The sequence below is a fragment of the Oncorhynchus keta genome, chromosome 34, assembly GCF_023373465.1.
Source record: "Oncorhynchus keta strain PuntledgeMale-10-30-2019 chromosome 34, Oket_V2, whole genome shotgun sequence".
In the NCBI taxonomy this organism is placed as follows: Eukaryota; Metazoa; Chordata; class Actinopteri; order Salmoniformes; family Salmonidae; genus Oncorhynchus; species Oncorhynchus keta.
This window is the reverse complement of record NC_068454.1, coordinates 76,246,471-76,273,906: the sequence shown is the minus strand read 5'-3', so window position 1 is coordinate 76,273,906 and position 27,436 is coordinate 76,246,471. Positions and strand designations below refer to the sequence as shown.

Sequence of the window (27,436 nt, the reverse complement as noted above, 5' to 3'; positions counted from 1 at the left end):
CCCTGTCCCAATATTTTTCTCCTCCTGGCTTTGCTAGCGGCCCAGTGGCATCCCAATGTAACTCCATCTCATAATCATCCTGTTCAACTCGAAAACGTGTCTTCTACAGGCACCGACATTTTGAGAGAATGAGCAGTGGCACAACTCCCAAACAGCCTACTCTCCTCGAATGTTCTCTCAGACAGGTTCAGATTGCCTGTCAGGCGCTGTTCAGGGCTTAAATGCCCCACGAGCGCAAAACTGCGTGCGCTTTTACGTGTAGGCGCAAGCATGACCAGAGATGACCAGGGCGCGTAGGATGTCGGCAAAGCTAGGGAACGTGCGGACAGACTTGTGCCACTATCGTATATAAGTCGGTGACGAGAGAGGGAGGGGAGCAAGTGCTGAACATTCTCCTAAGCATACAGTTCAGTTCGACACGAAAGGGAGATACGATAACCTATTTGGCACCAAACAGGAATTACGGTAAAATAGCCTATATCATTTTACTATTGTGAAGTTAGCCAACATTTGTATTTGTTCATTTAGCATGAGAAGGGATGTGTTTATAGACAGATTTATTTGTAGACTTTAGTCAGTAGTAGTCAACAGGAGGACGCTCTGTCAGAATTAGTGGTGTATAGAATGGAATAGGATGAAATGTAATGTATCACTTTCTAAAATACATCATCATGTAAATATCAATCTAGGGAAACGTTGATTTCTTTCTCATTTGAAAATTAGAGTTGAAACTGATAGTGAGATGAGGGAGAAAGGAAGAGAGGGAGGGTTTTATCATCATATCTTTTGCTGCTCAAGCCAGATAGTCTACTGTACAGTGGAGGTTGAATTTGTGCATCCACAGGTAGAATATACTCTGCTGTCTGTGCAACTGCTCGGCTTGATGCGCTTCAGGTGTTTTAGTTCATCACTTCTAATGTATTAAAATGCTTCTGTTTTTTTTTCTTTCTCTGTAGGTGGTTCCTCTGCAAACTGCTGTTTGGACTACCTACATTGTTAACCTTGCAAATGAGAGCCTAGTTTTGGAAGGAGAAACTCAAACAAAGTATTTAACTTGGAGTTATTTGATCTTTCCTGAGGAAGTCAGACAGTGAAACATAATTCAAGATGGAGAATATGGAAGCTGGGAAGGTAAGCAACACATTAGGTCTGTCTTCTCACATCTAGTATTCTCCCGTGCTTGACTTGGACTGAAATAGGTGCTGGTACTCATTTTGGGTGTTGGTACTATTTAGATTTAGATGCAGGAATTTCACAATACTTTTGAGCTAATTAATATTCTATAGAAGGTGCAGGAACTTAAGCAGTAGTACTTTTGAGGTGTTGGTACTCGGCTCTGGTGAGCTACTGCCCAAGTCGAATACTGGTCTTCTCACAGAGTTACTGATTACATCATATGATTTTATTCATTTATTCATGTTGCTTATTTTTGTTGTTGTTGCAATTGCAGTTTTTAACGTTTCCTTCCACAACATAACAATGCAATTGAAATACATCACCATTTGAACCACATTAGTTACTCTACCATCACACCAGTTGTGCAACAGTATTTATACTACTACTCTTCTCCTTTGTACATTATACATTCATTTATCTCTGGTGACTATTTCATAAACAATCCTCATCCACCAGCACTGTTTCCTGAGGAAGAGTAGAGCAATGTTTTTTTTCGCTCCCTGTCTTTGTCTCGCTACCTTTAATGAGTCAGTCAGAGAATGGTATTTACGAGAAGGAGATGGGTGAACACTGCTTTTCCTCTCTGGCATGTAGAAGAACAGGGGCTGGGGTGGAAGGGAAGTGGGAGAGGAGAGAGGAAAGAGGGAGAGAGAGGAAAGAGAGAGAGGGGGGGGGATAGTGAAGGAGAAAGGGGATTGGCGGATGCTACAGATACAGGTGGCGTGTCTGAACTTGAGCGGGTCTGTTTTATTCTCTGGCCTGTACCTGCATGTAGGACTAGAAGAGACAGACAGAATGAGGGAAGAAAGAGTGATATGTAATAAGGGAGGTGGGTATAGGAAATGATGTGTGAGGTGAGAGAAAGGAGTAGAAAGAGTCACATGATAGAGGGAGCAATAGCAATAATAATAGTGTGACAGAGGGATAGAGTTATAAGCCCTAGAGGCCTAGATTGGCCATCAGACCACCCCCCCCCATGATGAACCCAGTGACCTCAGATCTCCATACATTGACTTAGCAACACAAGGCTTTCCTTACTCTCTATCACTTACATAAAGAGCCCCTAACAACACTGCTAACCTAGTCATGATCACACTCTTAAACCACTCTACAATACAGATGGATTGGATGCTTATTGTTACCAGATGTGTCTTCATATGGTTGTCTATCTACAACATGGCTTGTCTTTTGAAACAGGTTGCACACTGTTGATTGTCTTCCTCTTCTTTGTGGCTTTTAGGCAATGAGACTTTCCTACCAACCGTTGATGTGAAATGCTGAAACAGGAAAGGGCCTTCCACAAACTGTTACCATAAAGTTGAAAGCACAGAATCATCTAGAATGTCATTGAATGCTGTAGTGTTAAGATTTCCCTTCTCTGGAACCAAGGGGCTTAGCTCGAACCATAAAAAACAGCCCCAGACCATTATTCGTCCTCCACCGAACTTTACAGTTTGCACTATGTATTCGGGCAGGTAGCGTTCTCCTGGCATGCGCCAAACCCAGATTAATCCGTTGGACTGGCAGATGGTGAAGCATGATTCATCACTCCAGAGAATGTGTTTCTATTGCTCCAGAGTCCAATGGCTGCGAGCTTTACACAACTCCAGTCGACACTTGGAATTGTGCATGGTGATCTTAGGCGTGTGTGACTGCTCCACCATGGAAACACACCTCAGGAGACAGTCAAAACACACTCACCAGCCTGTCCTCCAGCCCGTACCTCAGGAGACAGTCCAAACACACTCACCAGCCTGTCCTCCAGCCCGTACCTCAGGAGACAGTCCAAACACACTCACCAGCCTGTCCTCCAGCCCTTACCTCAGGAGACAGTCAAAACACACTCACCAGCCTGTCCTCCAGCCCGTACCTCTGGAGACAGTCATAACACACTCACCAGCCTGTCCTCCAGCCTGTACCTCTGGCAACAGTCAAACAGTCCCCAGCCTGTCCTCCAGCCCGTGCCTTTGGAGACAGTCATAACACACTCACCAGCCTGTCCTCCAGCCCGTACCTCAGAAGACAGTCCAAACACACTCACCAGCCTGTCCTCCAGCCCGTACCTTTGGAGACAGTCCAAACACACTCACCAACCTATCCTCCAGCCCGTCCTCAGGAGACAGTCCAAACACACTCCAACCTGGTCCGCAACAGTTAAAACACACTCACCAGCCTGTCCTCCAGCCCGTACCTTTGGAGACAGTCCAAACACACTCACCAACCTATCCTCTGGTCCGTACCTCTGGCAACAGTTAAAACACACTCACCAGCCTGTCCTCCAGCCCGTACCTTTGGAGACAGTCATAACACACTCACCAGCCTGTCCTCCAGCCCATACCTCAGGAGACAGTCCAAACACACTCACCAGCCTGTCCTCCAGCCCGTACCTCAGGAGACAGTCCAAACACACTCACCAGCCTGTCCTCCAGCCCATACCTCAGGAGACAGTCCAAACACACTCACCAGCCTGTCCTCCAGCCCATACCTCAGGAGACAGTCCAAACACACTCACCAGCCTGTCCTCCAACAGTTAAAACCCATGTCCTCCAGCCCGTACCTTTGGAGACAGACAGCCTGTCCTCCAGCCCATACCTCACAGTCCAAACACACTCACCAGCCTGTCCTCCAGCCCTTACCTCAGGAGACAGTCCAAACACACTCACCAGCCTGTCCTCCAGCCCATACCTCAGGAGACAGTCAAAACCCACTCACCAGCCTGTCCTCCAGCCCGTACCTCAGGAGACAGTCCAAACACACTCACCAACCTATCCTCTGGTCCGTACCTCTGGCAACAGTTAAAACACTCTCACCAGCCTGTCCTCCAGCCCGTACCTCTGGAGACAGTCCAAACTTGGTGATTTACACAACATCTGTTTTACACAAATCTGTAAAGATTTATATAATCTCATGGGGATTATTATTTTGAAGGGTACCCTGTTTTACCATCTTTACATATCTTACTTCACTTGTAGTAGGCCTATTCATTCACTTTTCAGCTTGTTTTAGATGACTGGGTATTGTAATGTCACAAGGCCAGAGTGTCCTTCCTAGGGAAATACAATATGCTTGATTAGTACTATCACAGAACATAACACTTTTATCAGTGTAACTTGGGTAATGAAACCCTTAGAGCATTTTATTCTCATGGCACCGGCGTCTGTGTTTTTAGTGTTAGCCCAGGTTACCTCCGTATGCAGTCATTCTGTGTCAGTTGGTCTTTGACTTGAAATATTTTCCAGGACAAGGCCTTTAAAGTATGCCTCCTACACCTACAGTACCAGTCAAAAGTTTGGACACACCTACTCATTCAGTTTAAAAAACATGTTTTTTAAAACTATTTTGTACTGTTTTATTTGTTCTATTTGTACTATAATCATAATCAGTCACCTGGAATGAATTTAAATGAACAGGTAAAAGTTAATTTGTGGAATTTCTTTCCTTCTTAATGTGTTTGAGCCAATCAGTTGTGTTGTGACAAGGTAGTGGTGGTATACAGAAGATAGCCCTATTTGGTAAAAGTCCATATCATGGTAAGAACAGCTCAAATAAGCAAAGATAAACAACAGTCCATCATTACTTTAAGACCTGAAACTGGCTCTCATGATGACCGCCACAGGAAAGGAAGACCCAGAGTTACCTCTGCTGCAGAGGATGAATTCATTAGAGTTAACTGTACCTCAGATTGCAGCCCAAATAAATGCTTCACAGAGTTCAAGTAACAGACACATCTCAACATCAATTGTTCAGAATAGACTGCGTGAATCAGGCCTTCATTGTCGAATTCCTGCAAAGAAACCACTACTAAAGGACACCAATAATAAGAAGAGACTTGTTTGGGCCAAGAAACATGAGCAATGGACATTAGACCGGTGGAAATCTGTCCTTGGGTCAGATGACTCCAAATTTTAGATTTTAGATTCCAACCGCTGTGTCTTTGTGATAATCAGAGTAGTTTAACAAATGATCTCCACATGTGTGGTTCCAACCGTGAAGTATGGAGGAGGAGGTGTGATGGTGTAGGGGTGCTTTGCTGGTGACACTGTCAGTGATTTATTTAGAATTCAAGGCAGACTTAACTAGCATGGATGCCACAGATTTCTGCAGTGATACACCATCCCATCTGGTTTGCGCATAGTTGGACAATGACCCAACACACCTCCAGGCTGTGTAAGGGCTATTTGACCAAGAAGGAGAGTGATGGAGTGCTGCATCAGATGACCTGGCCTCCACAATCACCCGACCTCAACCCAATTGAGATGGTTTGGGATGAGTAGGACTGCATAGTGAAGGAAAAGCAGCCAACAAGTGCTCGGCAAATGTGGGAACCCCTTCAAGACTGTTGGAAAAAATGTCAAGAGTGTGCAAAGCTGTCATCAAGGCAAAGGGTGGCTACTTTGAAGAATCTAAAATCTAAAATAGATTTTGATTTGTTTTTTTGGTTACTACATGATTCCATGTGTTATTTCATAGTTTTAATGTCTTCACTATTATTCTACAATGTAGAAAATTGCAAAAATGCTAACTTTGGTCCAAACTTTTGACTGGTACTGTATATTAGGACCGTTATGATTTTACATTCCTGTACACACGTAGCCTATAGCTCATAACATTAAGACAAATGAGATGATCGTGGACTACAGGAAATGAAGGCTGAGCATTCTCATCGGCAGGGCTGTAGTGGAGCAGGTTGAGAGCTTCAAGTTCCTTGGTGTCCACATCATCAAAAAACTATCATAGTCCAAACACACCAAGACAGTCATGAAGAGGGCACAATAACGCCTATCCCCCCTTAGGAGACTGAAAATATTTGGCATGGGTCCTCAGATCCTCAAAAAGTTCTACAGCTGCACCATCAACACCATCCTGACTGGTTGCATCACCGCCTGGTATGGCAACTTCTCGGCCTCAGACCGCAAGGCATTACAGTGGATAGTGCGTACGGCCCAGTACATCACTGGGGCTAAGCTTCCTGCCATCCAGGAACTCTATGCCAGGCGGTGTCAGAGGAAGGCCCTAAAAATGGACTAAGACTCCAGCCACCCTAGTCATAGACTGTTTTCTCTGCTACAGCAAGGCAAGCGGTACCGGAGCGCCAAGTCTAGGTCCAAAAGGCTTCTTAACAGCTTCTACCCCCAAACCATAAGACTGCTGAACAGCTAATCAAATGGCTATCCGGACTACTTGCATTTACCTCTACCTACATGTACATACTACCTCAATTATTTCAACTAACCTGTGCCCCCACACATTGACTCTGTACCGGTACCCTCTGTATATAGCCTCTCTACTGTTATTTAATTGTTTCTCTTTCATTTTTATTTTAATTTTCTTATTTTTTAATTTAAATGTGTATTTATTGTTTTATTTCAACATTTTTTACTTCAGTTTATTTTAGTAAATACTTTAACACTTTATTGTTGATTAAGGGCTTGTAAGTAAGCATTTCACTGTAAGGTTGTATTTGGCACGTGTGACAAATACAATTTGATTTGAATTGAGTTGATTACAAGACTGTTTTCAATCTTCAAAACAAATAGTTTTATATGTACCCATTGTGTTACACTATGACAATTCTAGTGCCTGACAGAAACAGTCTGGCCAGTCAAAGAACCAGAGTTACATATATCAGTACAAGAACAGACTGTTCAGTCCAGGACAATACAACACAAAGCACTCTGTCTTGGTGACACTGCGATATAAAGGGAACTGCCAAAATAAAGGAAACACCAACATAATGTGTCTTAACAAGGCATTGGGTCACCTCAAGCCAGAACAGTTTCAATAAACCTTGGTATAGATTCTACAAGTGTCTGGAGGTGACACCATACTTCCAAGAAAAATTCCATAATTTGTTGTTTTGCTGATGGTGGAGGAAAACTCAGGCACCTCTCCAGAACCTCCCGTAAGTGTTCAATTGGATGGTGGTACTGTCATCCTGGAAGAGACCATTCCCATCAGGTTATAAATGATTCACCGTAAATTGAAGGTGATCACTCAGAAAGGCTGGGTATTTATTGGTGTTGACCTTGCCCTCTATTGGATTCGGTGGACCTAAACCATGCCAGGAAAATGCACATTCACACCATAACAAAGCCGCCAGCCCAGAAGCCTCAGTTACTCAAGTGTTTCCTTTATTTTGGCAGTTACCTGTATGCCCACTGTTCCCTCAAATCAATCTATCAATGTCCTGTGCAGGTTCACTGAGCCTGTGTGTGATAATGTTATTGATACTGCCATGCCGTGTTATGTCATTGTGGTGAAATATGTAGATATTATATCTGGTGACGCGGTGGACCGAGGCCATATGACATAATACTGCTCTCCCGAGAGGAAGCTCACTGTGTCTCCTGTAGCAGACATACAGACTAAACCAGGGATTCTCAACTGATTGAACCAGGTTGTCTCAGTTGCGACCCAATATTTGCGTCGCAAAAAATAATCGCCAATATATAATCTATAACTTTTTTTTAATGCTATATTAAAGGTAAATGTAGCAATTATATGACAAGAGAAAAATATTCCCACCTCTTTCATTGTCATTAATTACATTTTGCACAAATTCTTGATGAAGAACGTGAATAAACTCAATGGCTTGAGACCATAAAATCAACGAAAATAGTGCTGCTTGTAATGGTTCTTCTTAGGTGAAGTAGAGTCAGACCAAAGTGCAGCGTGGTTATTTTGATTCATGTTTTAATAAATCACTTCACATGAACAAACTAACATAAACAAGAAACGTGAAAACCCAAAACAGCCCTATCTGGTGCAAAACACAGAGACAGGAACAATCACCCACAAAACCCAACACAAAACAGGCTACCTAAATATGGTTCCCAAGCAGAGACAATGACTAACACCTGCCTGATTGAGGCCAAACATAGAAATAGACAAACCAGACACACAACATAGAATGCCCACCCAGCTCACGTCCTGACCAACACTAAAACAAGGAAAACGCATACGAACGATGGACAGAACCCCCCCAAGGTGCGGACTCCGAACGCACAACCTAAACCTATAGGGGAGGGTCTGGGTGGGCATCTGTCCGCGGTGGCGGCTCTGGCGCTGGACGTGGACCCCACTCCATAATTGTCTTAATCCACCTCCTTAGCGTCCCTTGAGTGGCGACCCTTGCCGCTAACCTTGGCCTAGGAAACCTAACAACGGGCCCCACTGAACTGAGGTAGCTCAGGACTGAGGGGAAGCTCGGGACAGAGGGGAAGCTTGGGACTGAGGTTGAAGCTCGGGACTGAGGTTGAAGCTCGGGACTGAGGTTGAAGCTCGGGACTGAGGTTGAAGCTCGGGAGTGAGAGGAAGCTCAGGCAGGTTGATGGATCTACCAGATCCTGGCTGGCTGGTGGCTCCGGCAGATCCTGGCTGACTGGCAGATCCTGGCGGATCCTGGCAGACTGGCGGATCCTGGCTGAATGGCGGATCCTGGCTGAATGGCGGATCTAACTGATCCTGGCAGACTGGCGGATCCTGGCAGACTGGCGGATCTAACTGATCCTGGCAGACTGGCGGCTCTAACTGATCCTGGCTGACTGCCGGCGCTGGGCAGACTGGCGGCACTGGCGGCGCTGGGCAGACTGGCGGCACTGGCGGCGCTGGGCAGACTGGCGGCACTGGCGGCGCTGGGCAGACTGGCGGCGCTGGGCAGACTGGCGGCACTGGCGGCGCTGGGCAGACTGGCGGCACCGGCGGCGCTGGGCAGACTGGCGGCACCGGCGGCGCTGGGCAGACGGGTAGCTCAGACGGCGCTGGGCAGACGGGTAGCTCAGATGGCGCTGGGCAGACTGGAGAAAAAGGCTCTGGCAGCACTGGACTGAGGAGCACTGGTGCCTCTGGAATGAGGGGCTCTGGCGCCTCTGGCATGAGGGGCGGTAGCTCTGACAGCGCCGGACAGGCGGGAGACTCTGGCTGCGCTGGAGAGGAGGATCTCCTCCCAAGTCCATTTATCCAAATAGTGCAGCCTCTCCCACTGCTGCTGCTCCTGCTGCACCTGTCGCTTCTCCTGCTGCTGCTGCTGCTGCCTCTGTTTACCACGCCGCTTGGTCCTTGGTTGGTGGGTGATTCTGTAACGGTTCTTCTTAGGTGAAGTAGAGTCAGACCAAAGCGCAGCGTGGTTATTTTGATTCATGTTTTAATAAATCACTTCACATGACCAAACTAACAAAAACAAGAAACGCGAAAACCCAAAACAGCCCTATCTGGGGCAAAACACAGAGACAGGAACAATCACCCACAAAACCCAACACAAAACAGGCTACCTAAATATGGTTCCCAATCAGAGAAAATGACTAACACCTGCCTCTGATTGAGAACCATATCAGGCCAAACATAGAAATAGACAAACCAGACACACAACATAGAATGCCCACCCAGCTCACGTCCTGACCAACACTAAAACAAGGAAAACACATACGAACGATGGACAGAACGTGACACTGCTAATCTGTATATTGATAATAGTGTGATTGAAGAAAAGTTAGGTTAGGAGATTAAATTATTTACAAATGTAAATTCATTATAATTTCTACAGCCTTTCTATCTGGTTTAAGTTGTTTAAGTTCAGATTGGAGAATTTCTTCATTTAAAAAAAAAAACACCCGCAACCCACTCAGACACCCACAACCCAATCTCCCGTGACCCAAATTTGGGTCAGGACCAATCAGTTGAGAATCACTGGACTAAACAACACCCATTGATTGGTTATAATGAAAGTCTGTTATGTGGATCCGCTGGATATTTGACATCAATGCCTTATGCTGTGTTTGTCACGTTCGTTGGAAGAATACACACGGACCAACGTGCAGCGTGATCTGGGTTCCACAGCTTTTTTTATTTAAAGTAAGTGAACCACACAACAAAACAATAAAGAATGAACGAACCAAACAAACAAACAAACACAACAACAACAACAACAACAACAACCAACCATGACTACAGAGGTGCAACATGCACTAACTCAAAACAATATCTCACAAAACACAGGTGGAAAAAAGGCTACCTAAATATGATCCCCAATTAGAGACAACGATAACCAGCTGCCTCTAATTGGGAACCATATCAAGCATACCAACCTAGAAATATGAAAACTAGAATACCCCCCTAGTCCCGCTCTGACCTTATCACCATAGAGAACCAAGGGCTCTCTATGGTCAGGGCGTGACAGTGTTTATGTAGGAAATTAATATATTAGTATCTGGTTCAAAGACGTATAAGGTTTTCAAAGTAGCAAAAAAATGAAACAGCAATTACAAACAAAGTTATTGTATTTTAATATGAAATACTGGTGTTATACGGTACAATATTTTGTTACCCTGAATACACTGGAACAGAATAGGATTCACATCCATTAAATGTTATTAGTAGTCTATTAATAGTAGGCTATACAATGATAACGCTTAATCAAAGTTTAAAAGTTAAATTAACTCCCTCTCCCTTTCTCTCTCAAACATGTTTTGTTACTATTTCCTTGCTAATGTTAATAATAATCACTTAACTATAATTTGAGCCTGCGGCAACACTTTATGTTGCATTAAGTGGCATTGTTACACGATTATTACATGATAGTTAATATTGTATTTATGCATGGTTACATTGTAACTGGTACATTTCAATTCAATGCAGGTACACAAATGCAATTTCAAGATGCCTACACAAAATAGCTACATAAAATGCCCATCAAACTACTTCAATTCAAACTTGTACAGTCTTGATTTTTCATAATGTGCCCCAAATATGAAGCAGCTATTAACTAATATAATTCATAATCCATTTTTAATCCATAATTGTGTGTGTGTGTAATATTATATTAACCAATATAATCCATCAGTATTACCTTAACAGCAGTGCAATAAAACATGAACTACAGTGTAATAATGCAACTTAATGTTAAGTATTATCCACCCAGCTTTATACCCCATTCTGTTGCTGACAGAAGCATGAAACCATGAAAAAAATACCTGGCTTTTCTTCTGGCTAGTATTTTCTCCCTAGCAACTGGATCTGCGTTAATCTTTTGTCTGTGTTGTGCAGCCCTCTCCTTATTACACAACGGCATCTACAGTATAAAGATAATGTGCCTTGAAAAACCTTAAAATGCCGTAAAATAGTTTCAAATGATAATATTCAGTATTAATACAACAAGTAAATATGAATTAAATATGAATTCAATTTAATGATTCAATGTTGTAAAAAAAACATGTGGTAACAAAGCTACTGTCATTCAGAATAACGAGTGACATTGTGGTATAACATGAAACTTTTGTTTTGTTGAAGGACAAGTGTGATACTGAAGGATGGATTTCATACATAAACATAGCAGTTCTTTGGTTGAAGTCAGAAGTTTACATGCACTTAGGATGGAGTCATTAAAACAAGTTTTTCAACCACTCCACAAATTTCTTGTTAACAAACTATAGTTTTGGTAAGTCGGTTAGAACATCTACTTTGTGCATGAGACAAGTCATTTTTCCAACAATTGTTTACAGACAGGTTATTTCACTTATAATTCACTGTTTCACAATTCCAGTGGGTCAGAAGTTTACATACACTAAGTTGACTGTGCCTTTAAACAGCTTGGAAAATTCCAGAAAATGATGTCCTGGCTTTAGAAGCTTCTGATAAGCTAATTGACATAATTAATCTGTACAAACAATAGTACACAAGTATAAAGACCATGGGATCATACAGCTCAGGAAGGAGACGCGTTCTGTCTCCTAGAGATTAAGTACTTTGGTGCGAAAAGCGCAAATCAATCCCAGAACAACAGCAAAGGACCTTGTGATGATGCTGGAGGAAACAGGTACAAAAGTATCTACATCCACAGTAAAACGAGTCCTATATCAACATAACCTGAAAGGCCGCTCAGCAAGGAAGAAGCCACTGCTCCAAAACCGCAATAAATAAACCAGACTACGGTTTGCAACTGCACATGATGACAAAGATTGTACTTTTTGGAGAAATGTCCTCTGGTCTGATGAAACAAAAATAGAACTGTTTGGCCAATATATCCTATAGCCTACATTCTCTGTCAAGAGATGTGGTATTTCAGATGAATAGGTTTTGGTCCTTTAAAAGAGACCACATCAAACAGGTTTTTTTCCCCTGGTCTGGCCCAGGGCTTTGCATAGTAACACCAAACCTAGCGTGGCAGTGTAGACAGTGACAGCTTGTGAACGCTTAGAGAGAAAGCAAAATAGAGGGAGAACAATCGCAAACAGACTGTTTCATTGTGTATTTTCTACTGTCACTGGGAACAACAAGAGCTTTGTGGGCCAAGACACTGGCTATGATGACAATGACGGAATTATTGTACACTACGTCTCCATCCATATGCATGAGACCAGTGGATATCTAATTTCCTGTTTCTCTCTCTCTCTCTCTCTCTCTCTCTCTCTCTCTCTCTCTCTCTCTCGCTATCCTTTTCTCTGTCACTTTCTTGTTATCTGTTTCTCTCTCTCTTTCTATTATTTTAACACCCCTCTCCCTGCATCACTCCCTCTCTCTCCCCGTTTTCACTACCCCTGTCTCTTCCTCCCTCAATCTCTCCTCCATCCCCAGAAGAAGAAGGGAGTGACCTGTTACCTCCTCTACTGCATCACTACAGCCGTCATCGGCTCCCTGCAGTTCGGATACAACACTGGAGTCATCAATGCCCCTGAGCAGGTGTGTGTGTGTCTGTGTGTGTGTGTTGGTGTGTGCGTGCGCGCACACACACACACACACACACACACACACACACACACACACACACACACAAACACACATGGATGTGTTGTTGTTTTCAACTTTGTCTCCCCCTTGTGGGCAGTCAGTGGCAGTACTCATGTGTATTGACTATAACAGTCAGGGCTGAAACAAATGCCTGCACCCTCTGTACATCTCCAGGACTAGGATTTTAGACCACTTGCCTAAATCCTCAGTGATATTCCCACCCTTTAACCTCTGAAGGTTCTAAGGTCTGTCATCTCCACTCAGAAACTGCGACGGTTCTTCCAGAATGTGTCTATGGATCGTTATGGAGACCCCTTCTCCTCTGGGACTAACACCATGGTTTGGAGCTTCGCTGTGGCTATCTTCAGTGTGGGGGGCATGGTTGGGTCCTTGTCTGTGGGGGTCATGGTGGACAGGTTTGGGAGGTGAGTTAAGGACTAATGATACAAAGAAATGCAGAAGTGGTTTTGTATCTGTAATGACTTTGTAGCGTTTCATTTCATTTTATTCCCAGCACCACAATAAGAGGTGTGGGGCATGTAAATATTTGCTCTCAAAGATGAGCCACGGGCCCTTAGTCGATTCGGTGCTGTAATGTTAATTGAGGCTGTAATTTTAATTGAGGTCTTACCTCCTAACCTGGCCTCATCTCACCTCACTTCATCACTGTTTATTTAGCTGGCCATTCATGGTCTCTGGCAGGGCACTGGACTAAATGGCTTCCCCCATCTTTCTAACCACCACACATTTTTCCTCCCACTGTCCTTCTTTTCTTTCCCCTTTTCCTATCCTCCTCTCTCTCTCTCTCTCTCCCTCTCCCCAGGCGGAAGTCCATGCTCCTGGCCAATGTGCTGGCCCTTCTGGGTGGAACTCTGATGGGTCTGTCCAGCCTGTGTAAGTCCTTTGAGATGGTCATCATTGGCAGGCTGGTCATTGGCATGTTCTGTGGCCTGTGTACGGGACTGACGCCCATGTACGTGGGAGAGCTGGCCCCCACGCACCTCAGGGGGGCCTTCGGCACCCTCCACCAGCTGGGAGTGGTCATTGGCATCCTGGTGGCACAGGTACCACAGAGAGGACCAGGCACTGGTCATTTAGGTTATTTTGGTTCAAACTCTACTGAGTTTATTGTAATTAATTGAACTTAATGTTATTGAGGTCAACTGATATAAATGCTGTTCATTTCACTGAATGTAATTGACCGATCTCCTTTTTCTGTACAATCAAGTCAGTTAAATCTGTTTTAGTTTGAGCATTACTTTTCTACTACCTTAAGCTTTAACCCTGGCCATCCTGTTGTCCCTCTCTCTGCTCTGTAGGTCTTTGGTCTGGAGTTTCTGCTGGGGTCAGACTCCCTGTGGCCCCTCCTGCTGTCCCTGACGGCCATCCCTGCTGTGGTGCAGAGCATCATGTTGCCCTTCTGCCCAGAGAGCCCCCGCTACCTCCTCATCAGCCTCAACCAGGAGGAGGAGGCTCGCAAAGGTCAGGGAGAGGAGACATGTTACTGATCATATTACACATAGGAGATGTTACTGATCATATTACACATAGGAGATGTTACTGATCATATTAAACATAGGAGATGTTACTGATCATATTACACATAGGAGATGTTACTGATCATATTACACATAGGATATGTTACTGATCATATTACACATAGGAGATGTTACTGATCATATTACACATAGGAGATGTTACTGATCATATTACACATAGGAGATGTTACTGATCATATTATACATAGGAGATGTTACTGATCATATTACACATAGGAGATGTTACTGATCATATTACACATAGAAGATGTTACTGATCATATTACACATAGGACATGTTACTGATCATATTGCACATAGGAGATGCTACTGATCATATTACACATAGGACATGTTACTGATCATATTGCACATAGGAGATGCTACTGATCATATTAAACCTAGGAGATGTTATTGATCATATTGCATAGCACTCATTTAGGGAACTTTATTATTTGACTGTATTCTTAGAAACTATGTGGTGTAAAAGTATTTACATGACAATTACTCTGTTATTTATTTGGGATTCATTAGTATCAGAAAGTACCTAGTATTTAAAAAATATCTCGCCCTCCCTCCAGCCCTGGTGCGTCTGCGTGGCTGTGAGGATGTAAGTGATGACATCCAGGAGATGAAGGAAGAAGGGATGAAGATGGCCATGGAGAAGAAGGTCACTATTCCAGAACTCTTCCGTTCGCCAGCCTACCGTCAGCCAATCATCATCGCCATCATCCTGCAGCTCTCCCAGCAGCTCTCTGGCATCAACGCGGTGAGTAGACTACAATATCCCACAATGCAACATAATTAGGGAGTTCTTCCATACTACATAATTTAACTAAGGTAAACATCAGGGAAAAGCCTTTAAGAGAAAATTGCGCCGGAAGAAATGGCAGCAGTTTTACGGGCGCCCAACCAATTGTGCTATTATGTGTTTTTTTCTCGTTATTTGTAACTTATTTTGTACATAATGTTTCTGTGACCGTATCTTACGGCAAAAAAGAGCTTCTTGATATCAGGACAGCGATCACTCACCTCGGATTAAACAAAGATTTTTTTGTCAACGATCAAGTCGCACAGACATTCTCCGAATACCCGACAGAGCCGACATCCTGGTTATTTGTAAGAGGAAGCGACACAGGTACAGAGGACAAAGAGCCGGATGCCTGGTCAGGACCCAGAAAAGGCGAGTGGGAAAGCTGCCGTTACCGTCAATACTACTCGCCAACGTGCAATCATTGGACAATAAACTAGACGAGGTACGATCACGAATATCCTACCAACGGGACATCAAAAACTGTAATATCCTATGTTTCACAGAATCGTGACTGAATGACGACATAGATATTCAGCTAGCGAGATACACGCTGCACCGGCAAGATAGAACAGCACACTCCGGTAAGACGAGGGGGGCGGTCTGTGCATATTTGTAAACAACAGCTGGTGCACGAAATCTAAGGAAGTCTCTAGATTTATTGTGATAAATTGCAGGCCACACTACTTTCCTAGAGAGTTTTCAGTTCTACTTTTCGTGGCTGTTTATTTACCACCACAGACAGATGCTTGCACGAAGACCACACTCAGTCAGCTGTATAAGGAAATAAGCAAACAGGAAACCACTCACCCAGAGGTGGCGCTCCTTGTGGTCGGAGACTTTAATGCAGCGAAACTTAAATCAGTTCTACCAAATTTCCATCAACATGTTAAATGTGCAACCAGAGGGGGGGAAACATCGAGATCACCTGTACTCCACACACAGAGACGCGTACAAAGCTCTCCCTCTCCCTCCATTTGGTAAATCCGACCACAACTCTATCCTCCTGATTCCTGCTTACAAGTTCAAATTAAACCAGGAAGCACCAGTGACTCGATCTATAAAAAAAAAAGTGGTCAGATGAAGCAGATGGAACAGACTGGAACATGTTCCGGGATTCTTCCGAAGGCATTGAGGAGTACACCACATCAGTCACTGGCTTTATCAATAAGTGCATCGAGGATGTCGTCCCCACAGTGACTGTACGTACATACCCCAACCAGAAGCCATGGATTACAGGCAACATTCGCACTGAGTTAAAGGGTAGAGCTCCCGCTTACAAAGGTGTGGGATTCTAACCCGGAAGCTTACAAGAAATCCTGCTATGCCCTGCGACGAACCATCAAACAGGCAAAGCGTCAATACAGGGCTAAGATTGAATCATACTACACCGGCTCCGACGCTCGTCTTATGTGGCAGGGCTTGCAAACTATTACAGACTACAAAGGGAAACACAGCTGCGAGCTGCCCAGTGACACAAGCCTAACAGACGAGCTAAATCACTTCTATGCTCGCTTTGAGGCAAGCAACACTGAGGCATGCATGAGAGCATCAGCTGTTCTGGAAGACTGTGTGATCACGCTTTCCGTAGCCGATGTGAGTAAGACCTTTAAACAGGTCAACATACACAAGGCTGCGGGGCCAGACGGATTACCAGGACGTGTGCTCCTTGCATGTGCTGACCAACTGGCAGGTGTCTTCACTGACAATTTAAACATGTCCCTGATTGAGTCTGTAATACCAACATGTTTCAAGCAGACCACCATAGTCCCTGTGCCCAAGAACACAAAGGCAACCTGCTTAAATGACTATAGACCTGTAGAACTCACATCCGTAGCCATGAAGTGCTTTGAAAGGTTGGTAATGGCTCACATCAACACCATTATCCCAGAAACCCTAGACCCACTCCAATTTGCATACCGCCCAAAAAGATCCACAGATGATGCAATCTCTTATGTGAGAATGCTACTCATTGACTACCGCTCAGCGTTCAACACCATAGTACCCTCAAAGCTCATCACTAAGCTAAGGATCCTGGGACAAGACACCATCCTCTGCAACTGGATCCTGGACTTCCTGACGGGCCATCCCCAGGGGGTCAGAGTAGGTAGCAACACATCCGCCACTCTGATCCTCAACACTGGAGCTCCCCAGGGGTGCATACTCCCTGTTCACCCACGACTGTATGGCCAGACATGACTCCAACATCATCATTAAGTTTGCAGACGACGCAACAGTGATCACCGACAATGACGAGACAGCTTATAGGGAGGAAGTCAGAGACCTGGCCGTGTGGTGCCAGAATAACAACCTATCCCTCAACGTATCCAAGAGTGATTGTGGACTACAGGAAAAGGAGGACCGAGCACACCCCCATTCTCATCGATGGGGCTGTAGTGGAGCTGTTTGAGAGCTTCAAATTTCTTGGTGTCCACATCAACAACAAACTAGAATGGTCCAAACACACCAAGACAGTCGTGAAGAGGGCACGACAATGCCTATTCCCCCTCAAGAAACTAAAAAGATTTGGCATGGGTCCTGAGATCCTCAAAAGGTTCTACAGCTCTACACCAGGCGATGTCAGAGGAAGGCCCTAAAATTGTCAACGACCCCAGCCACCCCAGTCATAGACTGTTCTCTCTACTACCGCATGGCAAGCGGTACCGGAGTGCCAAGTCTAGGACAAAAAGGCTTCTCAACAGTTTTACCCCCAAGCCGTAAGACTCCTGAACAGGTAATCAAATGGCTACCCAGACTATTTGCATGGTGTGCCCCCCCCCAACCCCGTCTTTTACGCTGCTGCTACTTTCTGTTTATCATATATGTATAGTCACTTTAACTATACATTCATGTACATACTACCTCAATCAGCCTGGCTAACCGTTGTCTGTATGTAGCCTCGCTACTTTTATAGCCTCGCTACTTTTATAGCCTCGCTACTTTTATAGCCTCGCTACTTTTATAGCCTCGCTACTGTATATAGCCTGTCTTTTTACTGTTGTTTTATTTCTTTTCCTGTCTATTGTTCACCTAATAACTTTTTTGCACTATTGGTTAGAGCCTGTAAGTAAGCATTTCACTGTAAGGTCTAAACCTGTTGTATTCGGCGCACGTGACAAATAAACTTTGATTTGATTTGATTTAAGTTGGACAGAGAGTTTTTCCTTCTCTTAATCCATGACCCCTGATCTAACAGTACAGTTGGAAGCAATATGGTGGAAACCTATCCAACCCTTTTATAAATTAGTAATGAAGGAAAGGAGATGAGGAAAGAGAAGAATAACCACAGATTTCAAAAGAATATGTTCACAATGAGCCTTTCCAGATCAAGTTATTGCGTATAGGCATATGTAGTAGGACGTGTAATGCTGCAACTCACACAGTTCTACAGAAGTCACAGTTCAACGTTAGAATACTGAAACTAAATGATTCAGTGAAGAGATGCCAACATACAGAGACTGTCAAGGCACCACCTCCTCTTCAGCCCAGAGGCTGAGGAAGGAAGCGTTTGGTTAAGTGGAATGGATGTAGCATAATAACATGATTGGCTAGCGAGATGATCAGATGATTTAGACTGGACCTAATTCAGATGGATGTTAGAGGGCACTTTTACTGAACAATGTGTTTGTTTCATATGATTGTGTTTTGCTTTTCGTGTTTTGTGTTTGATGTGTATATAGATATATATATAGTGTAATGGTTGTTTATTGATGTGTATATAGATATATATATAGTGTAATGGTTGTTTATTGATGTGTATATAGATATATATATAGTGTAATGGTTGTTTATTGATGTGTATATAGATATATATATAGTGTAATGGTTGTTTATTGATGTGTATATAGATATGTAAAGTAAAACTGTTGTTTATTGATGTGTATATAGATATATATATAGTGTAATGGTTGTTTATTGATGTGTATATAGATATGTAAAGTAAAACTGTTGTTTATTGATGTGTATATAGATATATATAGTGTAATGGTTGTTTATTGATGTGTATATAGATATATATAGTGTAATGGTTGTTTATTGATGTGTATATAGATATATATATAGTGTAATGGTTGTTTATTGATGTGTATATAGATATGTAAAGTAAAACTGTTGTTTATTGATGTGTATATAGATATATATAGTGTAATGGTTGTTTATTGATGTGTATATAGATATATATAGTGTAATGGTTGTTTATTGATGTGTATATAGATATGTGTAGTAAAACTGTTGTTTATTGATGTGTATATAGATATATATATAGTGTAATGGTTGTTTATTGATGTGTATATAGATATGTGTAGTAAAACTGTTGTTTATTGATGTGTATATAGATATATATATAGTGTAATGGTTGTTTATTGATGTGTATATAGATATGTGTAGTAAAACTGTTGTTTATTGATGTGTATATAGATATATATATAGTGTAATGGTTGTTTATTGATGTGTATATAGATATGTGTAGTAAAACTGTTGTTTATTGATGTGTATATAGATATATATATATAGTGTAATGGTTGTTTATTGATGTGTATATAGATATGTGTAGTAAAACTGTTGTTTATTGGTGTGTATATAGATATGTATAGTAAAACTCTTGTTTAATGATGTGTATATAGATATGTAAAGTAAAACTGTTGTTTATTGGTGTGTATATAGATATGTATAGTAAAACTGTTGTTTATTGATGTGTATATAGATGTGTATAGTAAAACTGTTGTTTATTGATGTGTATATAGATATATATAGTAAAACCGTTGTTTATTGGTGTGTATATAGATATATATAGTGTAATGGTTGTTTATTGATGTGTATATAGATATATATAGTATAATGGTTGTTTATTGATGTGTATATAGATTGTTTATTGTTTAATGTGTATATAGATATATGTAAAGTAAAACTGTATTGGTGTGTATATAGATATATATAGTTAATGTTTATTGATGTGTATATAGATATATATAGTAAAACTGTTGTTTATTGATGTGTCTATAGATACACTATATATATCTATATACACATCAATAAACATCCATTACACTATATATAATGGATGTTTATTGATCTGTATATAGATATGTATAGTAAAACTGTTGTTTATTGATGTGTATATAGATATGTATAGTAAAACTGTTGTTTATTGGTGTGTATATAGATATATATAGTGTAATGGTTGTTTATTGATGTGTATATAGATATATATAGTATAATGGTTGTTTATTGATGTGTATATAGATATGTATAGTAAAACTGTTGTTTATTGTTGTATTGATATATATATAGATTGATGTATATAGATATAATATAGTGTAATGTTTTTATTGATGTGTATATAGATATATATAGTGTAATTGATGTGTATATAGATATGTATAGTAAAACTGTTGTTTATTGGTGTGTATATAGATATATATAGTAAAACTGTTGTTTATTGGTGTGTATATAGATATATATAGTGTAATGGTTGTTTATTGATGTGTATATAGATATATATAGTATAATGGTTGTTTATTGATGTGTATATAGATATATATAGTAAAACTGTTGTTTATTGATGTGTCTATAGATACACTATATATATCTATATACACATCAATAAACATCCATTACACTATATATAATGGATGTTTATTGATCTGTATATAGATATGTATAGTAAAACTGTTGTTTATTGATGTGTATATAGATATGTATAGTAAAACTGTTGTTTATTGTGTTATTGATATATATAGTGTAATGTTGTTTATTGGTATATAGATATATATAGTGTAATGGTTGTTTATTGATATAGATATGTATAGTAAAACTGTTGTTTATTGATCTGTATATAGATATGTATAGTAAAACTGTTGTTTATTGATGTGTATATAGATATGTATAGTGAAACTGTTGTTTATTGGTGTGTATATAGATATATATAGTAAAACCGTTGTTTATTGATGTGTATATAGATATATATAGTGTAATGGTTGTTTATTGATGTGTATATAGATATATATAGTGTAATGGTTGTTTATTGATGTGTATATAGATATATATAGTATAATGGATGTTTATTGATGTGTATATAGATATATATAGTGTAATGGATGTTTATTGATGTGTATATAGATATATATAGTATAATGGATGTTTATTGATGTGTATATAGATATATATAGTATAATGGATGTTTATTGATGTGTATATAGATATATATAGTGTAATGGATGTTTATTGATGTGTATATAGATATGTATAGTAAAACTGTTGTTTATTGGTGTGTATATAGATATATATAGTGTAATGGTTGTTTATTGATGTGTATATAGATATATATAGTGTAATGGTTATTTATTGATGTGTATATAGATATGTATAGTAAAACTGTTGTTTATTGGTGTGTATATAGATATATATAGTGTAATGGTTGTTTATTGATGTGTATATAGATATGTATAGTAAAACTGTTGTTTATTGGTGTGTATATAGATATATATAGTAAAACCGTTGTTTATTGGTGTGTATATAGATATATATAGTGTAATGGTTGTTTATTGATGTGTATATAGATATATATAGTGTAATGGTTGTTTATTGATGTGTATATAGATATATATAGTATAATGGATGTTTATTGATGTGTATATAGATATGTATAGTAAAACTGTTGTTTATTGGTGTGTATATAGATATATATAGTATAATGGTTGTTTATTGATGTGTATATAGATATGTATAGTAAAACTGTTGTTTATTGGTGTGTATATAGATATATATAGTGTAATGGTTGTTTATTGATGTGTATATAGATATATATAGTATAATGGATGTTTATTGATGTGTATATAGATATATATAGTATAATGGATGTTTATTGATGTGTATATAGATATATATAGTATAATGGATGTTTATTGATGTGTATATAGATATGTATAGTAAAACTGTTGTTTATTGGTGTGTATATAGATATATATAGTAAAACCGTTGTTTATTGGTGTGTATATAGATATATATAGTATAATGGATGTTTATTGATGTGTATATAGATATATATAGTATAATGGATGTTTATTGATGTGTATATAGATATATATAGTGTAATGGATGTTTATTGATGTGTATATAGATATATATAGTATAATGGATGTTTATTGATGTGTATATAGATATATATAGTATAATGGATGTTTATTGATGTGTATATAGATATATATAGTATAATGGATGTTTATTGATGTGTATATAGATATGTATAGTATAATGGATGTTTATTGATGTGTATATAGATATATATAGTGTAATGGATGTTTATTGATGTGTCTATAGATATGTATAGTAAAACTGTTGTTTATTGGTGTGTATATAGATATATATAGTGTAATGGTTGTTTATTGATGTGTATATAGATATGTATAGTAAAACTGTTGTTTATTGGTGTTCATGCAGGGCTCATCTACTAAAGAGACTGTGGTCTCAGCATGACTCCCTTCTTAAATAAAAGTTACATAAAACAATTATAAATACAGCATCAATCAAACCCAGATGGCCACAGAACTGAAACAACAGCCCTCTCTGTCTGTAGGAGTAAACATGGGTCGACAACAACTAGAGTTAACTAGATACATATCCTCATATTGGTTATGAATGTAATCAACTTCCTCTCCCTCTCTCCTACTTCCTCCTCAGGTATTCTACTATTCGACAGGTATATTTGACACTGCCGGGGTGACCCAGCCCATCTACGCCACTATAGGAGCTGGGGTGGTCAACACTCTATTCACAGTGGTGTCTGTAAGTATTTTAACACATATCTGGTCAAGTATAATAATACAGAAATAGTACAGTTTGATAGTGATACCTTAGACCAGACTATATGAAATGTGATACCCTTGGACACATTCTAAGCACTTTCTTGTTTGATTCACAGCTCTTCCTGGTGGAGAGGGCGGGACGAAGGACCCTACACCTCATCGGATTGGCTGGAATGGCTGTCAGTGCTCTGCTCATGACCATCTCCCTCTCATTGGTGGTGAGTTTCAATCTCGGCTGTCCATCATTTCAAATGTCAAGAACCCGACAATAACTATTCTTGTCACACCATAAAAATCCTTGACTGGATTTTATTCCACTGCTTAACATGTTTGATCCCTCCATTCCCTCCCTCCTCTCTGAGTAGAAGACCAACCCGTCTCTGAGCTACCTGGCCATCGTGGCGGTGTTTGCCTTTGTGGCCAGTTTTGAGATGGGTCCAGGTCCTATCCCATGGTTCATAGTTGCTGAGTTGTTCTCCCAGGGGCCTCGGCCTGCAGCTATGGCCGTCGCCGGCTGCTCCAACTGGACCGCCAACTTCCTGGTCGGGCTGGGCTTCCCCAAACTGGAGGTTGGTTCTTCTTCCTCATCCTACCCCCCGTACTACAGACACCTATGTATATGTATCAAGATAAATCTGCAGGCCTCAAAGCTGAATGAATGGGATTGGCACCGTTATAAGACCAACACATCAGACAAACTTTACAGCTTAGATTGTGTTACTCTCTAACCTCCTCTCTCTCTCTCCTTTACAGGAGCTGTGTGGTCCTTACGTCTTCATCATCTTCATGATCTTCCTCATATTCTTCTTCGTCTTCACCTACTTCAAAGTCCCGGAGACCAAGGGGCGGACCTTTGATGACATTGCCAAAGGATTCGCCGGCACTGCAGGAGCCCAATCTCCTCCCCCAGAGGGTATGGTCACCCTGCCCGTCTCCCCGACGACGGAGAAAGTTCCAATGGTTGAGTTTCCGACGGAAGAGAAGTAAAATAAGTGATCGTCAGCGAATCCGTAGATAGTGGAACAGTTAGAGAACAGGGTTACAGGGTGAGACAAGCCCCTTGTGCATAGATACTGTAATGTAGGGAGTATAACTTTTTTTTATCCATTTGAGGTTGAATTGGACTTTTAAAGTGCAGGACTAGAGATATGCACTGTTATGGAGAGGAGCTTCCATATGAAATAGCAGCTTAGTGTCGGGTGTGTGTATAGTGTGTGTTGGGAATAGGGTTGGGGATGATAATGCAGGCATCATGAGAGTACGTGTTAAAGAGGATTTATGTTTACTGTGTGTCAGTGTGTGCATGTGTGTGTGTGCCTTCAGTCATTTTCATTTAAACTACCTAAAGTATTTATTACTGTAAGTTATTAATGATAATTTGTAATTAGCTTTTACCAATGCCCAAGTAATTTATGACATTTATTTTTAGCTGACTTAACTCATAGACGTCAATCATTAGTTAATCAATGACCAATTACAAGTAAAAACCTTTATAGTATTAGCATTTATAAGGATAAACATTCCATCAAATATGTTCAGTAATAAACTTCCCATATTGTCCTTCACTTGGGTTCAAATGGGAATAGGATTTGGGTTGATGTGTACTGAGTTCAGTGGGTTTGGGAGGGCAGTACGGGAACCTAAACATCCTCTCTGCCTGGTGTATCCTAATCTAGCCTATATGTTTCTCTGCCTGGTGTAGCCTAACCTAGCCTATCTGTCTCTCTGCCTGGTGTAGCCTAATCTAGCCTATCTGTCTCTCTGCCTGGTGTATCCTAACCTAGCCTATCTGTCTCTCTGCCTGGTGTATCCTAACCTAGCCTATCTGTCTCTCTGCCTGGTGTAGCCTAACCTAGCCTATCTGTCTCTCTGCCTGGTGTAGCCTAACCTAGCCTATCTGTCTCTCTGCCTGGTGTATCCTAATCTAGCCTATATGTCTCTTTGCCTGGTGTATCCTAACCTAGCCTGTCTGTCTCTCTGCCTGGTGTAGCCTAATCTAGCCTATCTGTCTCTCTGCCTGGTGTAGCCTAATCTTGCCTATCTCTCTCTCTGCCTGGTGTATCCTAACCTAGCCTATCTGTCTCTCTGCCTGGTGTATCCTAACCTAGCCTATCTGTCTCTCTGCCGGGTGTATCCTAACCTAGCCTATCTGTCTCTCTGCCTGGTGTAGCCTAACCTAGCCTATCTCTCTCTCTGCCTGGTGTATCCTAACCTAGCCTATCTGTCTCTCTGCCTGGTGTATCCTAACCTAGCCTATCTGTCTCTCTGCCTGGTGTAGCCTAACCTATCCTATCTGTCTCTCTGCCTGGTGTATCCTAACCTAGCCTATCTGTCTCTGTGCCTGGTGTATCCTAACCTAGCCTATCTGTCTCTGTGCCTGGTGTATCCTAACCTAGCCTATCTGTCTCTCTGCCTGGTGTATCCTAACCTAGCCTATCTGTCTCTCTGCCTGGTGTATCCTAACCTAGCCTATCGGTCTCTCTGCCTGGTGTATCCTAACCTAGCCTATCTGTCTCTCTGCCTGGTGTATCCTAACCTAGCCTATCGGTCTCTCTGCCTGGTGTATCCTAACCTAGCCTCTGTCTCTCTGCCTGGTGTATCCTAACCTAGCCTATCGGTCTCTCTGCCTGGTGTATCCTAACCTAGCCTATCGGTCTCTCTGCCTGGTGTATCCTAACCTAGCCTATCTGTCTCTCTGCCTGGTGTATCCTAACCTAGCCTATCGGTCTCTCTGCCTGGTGTATCCTAACCTAGCCTATCTGTCTCTGTGCCTGGTGTATCCTAACCTAGCCTATCGGTCTCTCTGCCTGGTGTATCCTAATCTAGCCTATCTGTCTCTGTGCCTGGTGTATCCTAACCTAGCCTATCTGTCTCTCTGCCTGGTGTATCCTAACCTAGCCTATCTGTCTCTCTGCCTGGTGTATCCTAACCTAGCCTATCGGTCTCTCTGCCTGGTGTATCCTAACCTAGCCTCTGTCTCTCTGCCTGGTGTATCCTAACCTAGCTTATCTGTCTCTCTGCCTGGTGTATCCTAACCTAGCCTATCTGTCTCTCTGCCTGGTGTATCCTAACCTAGCCTATCTGTCTCTCTGACTGAGTGTAACAGCAAGGACGTCAACACTGAGCCAGCTAGAACACTGGCATACTCCCATATTTGTGACTTCTGGGAAACCTAGCCTATCGGTCTCTCTGCCTGGTGTATCCTAACCTAGCCTATCTGTCTCTGTGCCTGGTGTATCCTAACCTTTCAGCCTATCTGGTCTCTCTGCCTGGTGTATCCTAATCTAGCCTATCTGTCTCTGTGCCTGGTGTATCCTAACCTAGCCTATCTGTCTCTCTGCCTGGTGTATCCTAACCTAGCCTATCTGTCTCTCTGCCTGGTGTATCCTAACCTAGCCTATCTGTCTCTGTGCCTGGTGTATCCTAACCTAGCCTATCGGTCTCTCTGCCTGGTGTATCCTAATCTAGCCTATCTGTCTCTGTGCCTGGTGTATCCTAACCTAGCCTATCTGTCTCTCTGCCTGGTGTATCCTAACCTAGCCTATCTGTCTCTCTGCCTGGTGTAGCCTAACCTAGCCTATCTGTCTCTCTGCCTGGTGTATCCTAACCTATCTTATCTGTCTCTCTGCCTGGTGTATCCTAACCTAGCCTATCGGTCTCTCTGCCTGGTGTATCCTAACCTAGCCTATCTGTCTCTCTGCCTGGTGTATCCTAACCTAGCTTATCTGTCTCTCTGCCTGGTGTATCCTAACTTAGCCTATCTGTCTCTCTGCCTGGTGTATCCTAACCTAGCCTATCTGTCTCTCTGACTGGTGTATCCTAACCTAGCCTATCTGTCTCTCTGCCTGGTGTATCCTAACCTAGCCTATCTGTCTCTCTGCCTGGTGTATCCTAACCTAGCTTTTACGTCTCTGGAGCCTGACCTTGAACTGCTACAGAGACTCAACAGCAAGGACGTGTCTCTCCCTGAACACTGAGCCAGCTAGAACACTGGCATGGCTCACCCATATTTGTGACTTCTGTCTGCCTCATCAGACTACATACAGTGAGGGAAAAAAGTATTTGATCCCCTGCTGATTTTGTAACGTTTGCCCACTGACAAAGAAATGATCAGTCTATAATTTTAATGGTATGTTTATTTGAACAGTGAGAGACAGAATAACAACAAACAAATCCAGACAAATGCATGTCAAAAAATATATTAGTTATTATTATATAGTTATATTAGTTAATATATAGTTATTTCTATTACATTGTAGCTAGTGTACATGTGATGTTGTTACTCATTGATAACTGAGCACTTTTCTACCTTTTGGCCTAAAACAACATTTGACCTATCATCACTTTGGCAATCTGGCTTTTCTTCGATGGTTGTGAATGTGGTGCGC

At 41.5% G+C, this 27,436-nt stretch overlaps 1 protein-coding gene and 1 long non-coding RNA gene across 52 annotated transcripts; one reads left to right on the top strand and one right to left on the bottom strand.

Moving 5' to 3' along the window:
• The first annotated feature begins 254 nt into the window (after window positions 1-254).
• Window positions 255-25,859, top strand: LOC118371238 (solute carrier family 2, facilitated glucose transporter member 3-like). 2 transcript variants are annotated; one of them, XM_052494941.1, is made up of 11 exons: window positions 255-465; window positions 957-1,131; window positions 12,748-12,849; window positions 13,162-13,322; window positions 13,721-13,961; window positions 14,217-14,379; window positions 15,017-15,204; window positions 22,924-23,028; window positions 23,165-23,266; window positions 23,414-23,617; window positions 23,802-25,859. In XM_052494941.1, exons 2-11 carry the CDS (start codon window positions 1,108-1,110, stop codon window positions 24,033-24,035), a joined length of 1,524 nt encoding a protein of 507 aa, XP_052350901.1. In that variant the 5' UTR covers window positions 255-465; window positions 957-1,107; the 3' UTR covers window positions 24,036-25,859. The 2 variants fall into 2 exon arrangements, with proteins under 2 accessions (XP_052350901.1, XP_052350900.1); XM_052494940.1 differs by having other exon boundaries at window positions 258-465; window positions 12,745-12,849.
• LOC127915249 (uncharacterized) lies at window positions 24,665-27,050 on the bottom strand. 50 transcript variants are annotated; one of them, XR_008090749.1, is made up of 10 exons: window positions 26,837-27,050; window positions 26,621-26,764; window positions 26,441-26,584; window positions 25,907-26,014; window positions 25,655-25,834; window positions 25,549-25,620; window positions 25,477-25,512; window positions 25,261-25,404; window positions 24,865-25,152; window positions 24,665-24,828 (listed from the first exon to the last, which is right to left on the bottom strand). It is a non-coding gene; the product is annotated as an uncharacterized LOC127915249 (long non-coding RNA). The 50 variants fall into 50 exon arrangements; XR_008090754.1 differs by having other exon boundaries at window positions 25,691-25,834; XR_008090739.1 differs by having other exon boundaries at window positions 24,666-24,828; window positions 25,441-25,512; window positions 25,691-25,834.
• Window positions 27,051-27,436: the final 386 nt, after the last annotated feature.

Excerpts from the sequence above, each read along its gene's own strand:
- LOC118371238 (XM_052494940.1), top strand. The coding sequence starts at position 1,108 with ATGGAGAATATGGAAGCTGGGAAG. Across the intron at positions 12,850-13,161 it reads TCATCAATGCCCCTGAGCAG|AAACTGCGACGGTTCTTCCA; the intron begins GTGTGTGTGTGT and ends ATCTCCACTCAG. Across the intron at positions 23,267-23,413 it reads CCATCTCCCTCTCATTGGTG|AAGACCAACCCGTCTCTGAG; the intron begins GTGAGTTTCAAT and ends CTCTCTGAGTAG.